Consider the following 8291-nt stretch of genomic DNA (forward strand, 5'->3'; position numbering starts at 1 on the left):
CCACTGAAGCAAAGCGTGAACCTCCTCCAATTAAGGCGCTGCGTACGCTACTCGAAAATCACACACATAGAATTATACGCAGTTTTATTCAGAAACAAATGACTGACAGGTACCTTATTTTGACACAGCAAATCGCGGGGTTCTTACAGACATCCGTCCTCCTCAAATTTCTGGAGGGACGAGATTACCGTAAAGAAAGCCACTGCAACAAGAGTCAAGAGGAAGCACACCCAGGACGAACTGCACGTCTAGCAGTCCTACGAGGCGCTGGTGGTGATGTGGCAAGGTTCTACATGCAGGGGGAGTAAAACCTACCTACTGCAGGAACAGCAAAGTCAGAGACTTCCTGAGTTCCAGTTTTTACATACATATAGGTCTACTTTGTCAAGAATAGGACAGGTAATCGACCGCGCCCTTATAATAGGAAACACCCCACACTATGTGAAGTACTTAGAGAAATCACGGGAAAGCTAAATCAGCATCGCCGGAATAACATTGCGGCCTCCATCCTCCCAAATACAAGGTCACTCTGTTCAAAAGTAGTGATGCCTCGATCCAGTTTATCCCTAGTCAACAAAACTGTTTTACAAAGGACTTGTTTAACAACGTAAAAGGCTAATGCTACACTGTTCATTCATTTCTGACTCCCAGTCACTGCGCACCCTGCACAAGCTATGCACACAGTGTTCCTAAATGAAAGAATAGACGTACTATCAGCTAACGCCAGGACCCTAGCGAGGATTTCTACCTTCCATTTTGTGTACCGCAACTTTCGTTTGCTTGCCCGAAAAACTGAATCAACATCGTTCTATAGTGAGTGACATGTTGAGCTGAGAAAGAGGTTACAGTGTCGGTGTTATGCATGCACTGAAAAGCCAAAGAAACTGGTACACCTGCCTAATATCATGTAGGCCCTCCGCGAGCACGCAGAAGTACCGCAACACGACGTGCCATTGACTCGGCTAATGTCTGAAGTAGTGCTGGAGGCAACTGACACCATGAATCCTGCAGGGCTGTCCATAAATCCGTAAGAGTATGAGGGGGTGGAGGTCTCTTCTGAACAGCACGTTGCAAGGCATATGCTCAATAACGTCCATGTCTGGGGAGTTTCGTGGCCAGCGGAAGTGTTTAAACTCAGAAGAGGGATCCTGGAGCAACTCTGTAGCAATTCTGGACGCGTGGGGTGTCACATTGTGCTGCTGCAATTGCCCGAGTCCTTCGGAATGAACAATGGACATGAATGGATGCAGGTGATGAGACAGGATGTACCTGCCAACGTGTCAGAGTCGTATCTGGACGTATAAGGGTCCCATATCACTCCAGCTGCATACGCCCCACACTACTACAGAGCCTCCACCAGCTTAAACAGTCCCCTACTGACATGAAGGGTCCATGGATTCATGAGGCTGTCTCCATAACCATGCACGTCGATGCGCTCGATACAATTTTAAACGAGATTCACATGGCAACATGTTTCCAGTCGTCAGCAGTCCAATGTCGGTGTTGACGGGCCCAGGCGAGGCGTAAAGCTTAGTGTGGTGCAGTCATCAATGATGTTTCGTTGAATGGTTCGCACGCTAACACTTGTTGATGGCCCAGTACTGAAATCTGCAGCAATTTGCGGAAGGGTTGCACTGCTCTCACGGTGAACGATTCTCTTTAGTCGTCATTGGTCCTGTTTTCGCAGGGTCTTTTTCCAGTAGCAGCGATGTCGAAGATTTGATGTTTTACCGGATTCCTGATATTCATGGTACAGTCATGAAATGGTCGTACGGGAAAATCCACACTTCATCGCTACCTCGGAAATGTGTCCCATCGCTCGTGCGTCGAATATAACACAACGTTCAAACGCACTTAAATGTTGATAACCTGCCATATAGCAGCAGTAATCGATCTAACAACTGTGCCAGACACTTGTTGTCTTACATAGGCGTTGGCAACGACTGTTATATCCTAGCCAGTAATGCCACCCGAGCCCGCTGCCAAAAGGTTGGCAGCATCAAAGTCCGGACGCCGTCCGCATATGCGGCGCCAGCGAGACAGGAAATCGCCGCAAGTCTGCGCGCGCCACTGCTGGCTTCTGGTTTCTTAAGCGCTGGAGTCGCGAGCGCTAGGACAGTTCTGTATTCGCCGCTCAGTTGTATACTCGCCACCGAATTGTGTACTTGCTAGTCAGTTGTGTGTTCATCGCAGCAGAGTTGTTGTTTGTCGTCAGCCGACGCTGACCTAGCCGCTCCGACTCGAACTAGACAGATTTCTGTAGACACGGAGTTCACTACTGTATTTCTGTATCTTCGTAATAAAGATAAGTACCGACTTTTATTTAATCAGAGTGTTTGGGTTTTCATCTTTCTGTTCACTGTTCCAGCGGACCGGTCGGCCCGCTATTAAATGTGTGGCGGTGACTTCGTAAGCCGTTTCTACAGCGAATTGGTTGTCGCTACGAACGCCGCCACAAAAGTATCGATATAGCTAACGGGCAAAAGTCGTTGAGGACCTCTATTGCCGGAACGTATGAACTGTCTCTCTGCATAACTAAGTTCGCACGGAAGTCTCGGAAAGCTACCCCTACTCGCACTTTTCCACATTTCCTATGCGTGCAGCTCGCTGATAAATACACTTACATGGTGCAGTAACAATCTCGACTGGTTTGAAAAGCTATCCACAATGAGCTCGGCAACTGTTTCCGGTTACTAATAGAACCACAGTGCGGGAAACAGTGCTCAGAAGCCTTCGGCCAAGAGGTAAACAGCACTACGTCACGATCGTAGCTTTCAGCGGATCAGCCTATGATTACTAACAAAAACGCTGACGAAGTTTCGCAGCAGTAGTATCCGATATCCGTCCGTCTCCACCCTGTCACCCAGCCCGAACGCAGTATGCCAAAACACCCAGCCATCTTCCAATAATAATTGTAAAGGAACAACAACAAACTACAAGCAGTCAGTGTTGGTCGTCTTATCACAAATGACGCTGCCACACATGCAGAACGACATTATTCCTGTGAAGGCCGACAACGGCCTCTTACATTCTTGTATTATGTCTTTCACATTCATTATCTTTAGTCGACAGACGATCATGTTTGAAATGAGATGTCCATTTCCTAACGGTTAAAAAATGAAACAACAGGTTTTCACCAACAAATGACTAATTTCCGCTGTCGATAAACCGTCCAGAGGATATAAATTTATCATACCAAAGTATTCCAGTTCATTCACTGAACGAAATGTGCCTAACAGCACTACTTTAGTAATCTCTAAAAGACAACACTACTCTGCAGTTATAGTTAATACTTGCCTTCCCTTAGTGCACAATATCATCGTAAAAGAAAGTAAATCGCATTGAGATCAACGCTACCGATGGCCTTGTCAAGCAAATTTTCTTCTTGCCCAGCAAAGTCTCACTTATTAATCACACCATCCCTACAGTAATTAGAAAACAAGCAATCACGTTAAATCAATCTCTACAGTGAGCAAGCTGTGTAGGAAACTAAGGAAAAATTTGGAAACGGTTGAGATTTGCTGATGTCACTGTAATTCTGTCAAAGGAGGAAACAGACTTGGAACAGAGTTAGATGGAATGGATAATGTGCTGAAAAGAAGATCTGAGATGAAAATCAATGAAACATTAATGGAGTGTACTGAAATTAAATCAGGCGTTGGTGTGGGAATTGTACTGGGAAATGAGACACTACAACCAGTGGATGAGTTTTGCTATTTGAGCGGAAAAACTCAGGCGGTGATCGAAGTAGAGAGGACAGGAAATGTATACTGGCCATAGCAAGACAAGCGATTCTGAAAAGGAGAAATTTGTTGACACCGAATATAATTTTAAGTGTTAGGGAGAAATGACGGTAGATGTTTGTGATGTAGTGTTATTCATATATTACGTCTTTCAGATGCACTATTTTTACTCGACAAACGATCGTGAAACTGGACGATAAAAAGTTCAGACAGGAAGAGAATTTTAAAAAAACCAGCCTTTCTACTGAAGACCATTACAACAAGAAGTCACCCGACACTATTCGCATATAAGACGTCTTTCATTCAACTCTATGTTTTTAGCGGATTCCTACATCCTTGTAGTTCAGTAACTGTACAGATTTCAACATTTTCCGTATTTGATCTTAACTGCATGGACAATTGTTAAAACCTTACAGAGGAAAATAAATAAAGACTTAAAGTTCGGTATCCGGTGTCGGAGAACTGAGCCGACCAGGCTCGCATGCGACTCGCCAGAGCTGCGTACTCACGTGGTGACAGGCTGTGTGAGACGTCGGCGGCGCGGGGCGCGAAACCAGAGTGTGCATCGGGCACCGTATCAGCCAGACGACCCACCGAGCGAGCGCGACCGGTTCCCATTGAGACGGAGGCCAAGGCAGACCTAGACAACGAGTTGCGAAACACCCTTTTAATAGAGCACGAACGGCTCGGCACACATGCGCGGGCCGATGCTAGTTACCGCGCCCAGATTCTGGCGTCGCGAGCTGTCAGCGACGCACCCGCTACCATTCAGAGGGCGGCTCCTTCGCCTCTTATTGTGCGTTACAGGAAAACCACCCATTCCTGCTGCAGTCCGGCTTCTGGTCCATATTCAGAGGTTCATAGGATTTAGAAGTGACAGAACCTGATAGGAGCACCCGCCAGGGTAGCCGAGAGCGCTTCTTCCTGGACTCGGATAGGCGCGCCGGCCCCGGATCGAGTCCTCCCGGCAGATTAACGACGACGGCCGATGTGCCGCACAGCCTGGTTGCGGTTTTTAGGCGGTTTTCCACATCCTAGTACATCTACATCTACATTTATACTCCGCAAGCCACCCAACGGTGTGTGGCGGAGGGCACTTTACGTGCCACTGTCATTACCTCCCTTCCCTGTTCCAGTCGCGTATGGTTCGCGGGAAGAACCACTGTCTGAAAGCCTCCGTGAGCGCTCTAATCTCTCTAATTTTACATTCGTGATCTCCTCGGGAGGTATAAGTAGGGGGAAGCAATATATTCGATACCTCATCCAGAAACGCACCCTCTCGAAACCTGGCGAGCAAACTACACCGCGATGCAGAGCGCCTCTCTTCCAGAGTCTGCCACTTGAGTTTGCTAAACATCTCCGTAACGCTCTTACGGTTACCAAATAACCCTGTAACGAAACGCGCCGCTCTTCTTTGGATCTTCTCTAGCTCCTCCGTCAACCCGATCTGGTACGAATCCCACACTGATGAGCAATACTAAGGTATAGGCCGAACGAGTGTTTTGTAAGCCACCTCCTTTGTTGATGGACTACATTTTCTAAGAACTCTCACAATGAATCTCAACCTGGTACCCGCATTACCAACAATTAATTTTATGTGATCATTCCACTTCAAATCGTTCCGCACGCATACTCCCAGATATTTTACAGAAGTAGCTGCTACCAGTGTTTGTTCCGCTATCATATAATCACACAATAAAGGATCCTTCTTCCTATGTATTCGCAATACATTACATTTATCAGTGTTAAGGGTCAGTTGCCAGTCCCTGCACCAAGTGCCTATCCGCTGCAGATCTTCCTGCATTTCGCTACAATTTTCTAATGCTGCAACTTCTCTGTATACTACAGCATCATCCGCGAAAAGCCGCATGGAACTTCCGACACTATCTACTAGGTCATTTATATATATTGTGAAAAGCAATGGTCCCATAACACTCCCCTGTGGCACGCCAGAGGTTACTTTCACGTCTGTAGACGTCTCTCCATTGATAACAACATGCTGTGTTCTGTTTGCTAAAAACTCTTCAATCCAGCCACACAGCTGGTCTGATATTCCGTAGGCTCTTACTTTGTTTATCACGCGACAGTGCGGAACTGTATCGAACGCCTTCCGGAAGTCAAGAAAAATAGCATCTACCTGGGAGCCTGTATCTAATATTTTCTGGGTCTCATGAACAAATAAAGCGAGTTGGGTCTCACACGATCGCTGTTTCCAGAATCCATGTTGATTCCTACATAGTAGATTCTGGGTTTCCAAAAACGACATGATACTCGAGCAAAAAACATGTTCTAAAATTCTATAACAGATCGACGTCAGAGATACAGGTCTATAGTTTTGCGCATCTGCTCGACGACCCTTCTTGAAGACTGGGACTATCTGTGCCCTTTTCCAATCATTTGGAACCCTCTGTTCCTCTAGAGACTTGCGGTACACGGCTGTTAGAAGGGGGGCAAGTTCCTTCGCGTGCTCTGTGTAGAATCGAATTGGTATCCCGTCAGGTCCAGTGGACTTTCCCCTGTTGAGTGATTCCAGTTGCTTTTCTATTCCTTGGACACTTATTTCGATGTCAGCCATTTTTTCGTTTGTGCGAGGATTTAGAGAAGGAACTGCAGTGCGGTCTTCCTCTGTGAAACAGCTTTGGAAAAAGGTGTTCAGCATTTCAGCTTTACGCGTGTCATCCTCTGTTTCAATGCCATCATCATCCCGTAGTGTCTGGATATGCTGTTTCGAGCCACTTACTGATTTAACGTAAGACCAGAACTTCCTAGGATTTTCTGTCAAGTCGGTACATAGAATTTTACTTTCGAATTCACTGAACGCTTCACGCATAGCCCTCCTTACGCTAACTTTGACATCGTTTAGCTTCTGTTTGTCTGGGAGGTTTTGGCTGCGTTTAAACTTGGAGTGGAGCTCTCTTTGCTTTCGCAGTAGTTTCCTAACTTTGTTGTTGTACCACGGTGGGTTTTTCCAGTCCCTCACAGTTTTACTCGGCAAGTATCTGTCTAAAACGCATTTTACGATTGCCTTGAACTTTTTCCATAAACACTCAACATTGTCAGTGTCGGAACAGAAATTTTCGTTTTGATCTGTTAGATAGTAGTAGGTGAATACCGGGCTGGTCCCCACGTCCCGCCTCAGTTACACGGCTCGCAGACATTTGAAACACATTCACACTATTTCACGGTTTACACTAGACGCCGACTGCTGGGGTACACTACTTCAGTCCCGGGCGGGGGGGGGGGGGGAGGGGGGGGGGGTATAGGGTGCTAGCAGGAGGGGCATCCGGCCACCCCTTACAATTAACCATGCCAATTCCGTACTTAACCCTGAAACGTTCCCTTAGAAAAATTAATGAATGACCGTACTGATAAACCCCTATGTTATTTGATTTTCAAACAGCTGAGCAAAACTGAACGTACTCAGACATTTCTCTCTTTACTTATTCTCATCAACACTAAACTGACACACAATATTTTTAGTGCAACGCAATCTGACTTTCAGTAATCCCTACAAAAGAATGGCCCTGACTAACAATAACCTATACCTTTCATGAATTCTTACCTCACAAAAATCTTTGTACTACTACTTTGAACTACTGCAATACAGTGAGCGCCAATGCTGCCAGCTAAATAAAAGATTCTCACTACTGAAGTCACTAACTACTGATAGGTATAGTTAGCAAATAAAAGATTTTGATAGAGAAAAAACAATGTATTTACGTTAATAGTGTTCAAAAGTCATAATATATATATCAGTTCATGACATCCAGTCTTACAAATTTACCGTCTCTGATGGACACACGTCCAGATCATCCGCTCTCAAAACTCCGCCATCTCTCTCCCCACATCCACCTCTTCTGGATGCAAACCAGCCACAGACTGCACACAGCACAGCCAGTGATTTTCATACAGAGCGCTACTTGCCGTTACCAATAAAAAAATCTAAACAGCCTACTTACAACCCTGCCAACCCTGCGCACAATGCGGGATAACGGCAGAAGCGAAAGAAAGAAACAACCTGATAGAGGCAATACAGAGCTCTAAAAGATGAAATGACAGCGAGTACGAAATGGCAAGTCACGAATGGCTAGACAAGAAATGCTAGGTTGCTGAAGCATGCATAACTACAGGGAGCATACACTGATCAGCTAGGACAGTATGACCACCTCCTACCTGCTAGCTGGTATGTCGACCTTCAGCACGGCTAGCAGCAGCGACGCGGTCGTGCCTTGGAAACAATGAGACCTCGGTAGGCCGCTGGACGGAGTTGGCACCACATCTGTACACACAGGTCACCTAACTGCGGGCAGACGGGATCAGACCTAGCGGGTTGGAGGGCCAGTACATCAAATGGTACTTGCTGCTATGTTCCCCAAACCACTCCATCGCACTTGTGGCCTTGTGACATGGCGCATTATCTTGCTAAAAACTGCCACTGCCGACGGGAAACGTGATCGTCATGAGGGGGTGTACGTGGACTGCAACCAGTGTACGATACTCCTTGGTCGTCATGGTGCCTTGCACGAGCTCCTATGGCAACGTGAATGC

General features: G+C 46.4%; 1 protein-coding gene across 1 annotated transcript in view; it reads right to left on the minus strand.

Moving 5' to 3' along the window:
* LOC124619889 (lipase member K-like) overlaps positions 1 to 4357 on the minus strand; it is a 210857-nt gene extending 206500 nt beyond the window's left edge. Inside the window, exon 1 of the mRNA XM_047146518.1 lies at positions 4253 to 4357. Coding sequence (XP_047002474.1) covers positions 4253 to 4309 — 57 coding nt within the window. The 5' untranslated portion in view covers positions 4310 to 4357. The remainder of the gene's footprint in view (positions 1 to 4252) is intronic.
* Positions 4358 to 8291: the final 3934 nt, after the last annotated feature.

Source organism: Schistocerca americana, chromosome 6 (genome assembly GCF_021461395.2).
Source record: "Schistocerca americana isolate TAMUIC-IGC-003095 chromosome 6, iqSchAmer2.1, whole genome shotgun sequence".
Lineage (NCBI taxonomy): Eukaryota > Metazoa > Arthropoda > Insecta > Orthoptera > Acrididae > Schistocerca > Schistocerca americana.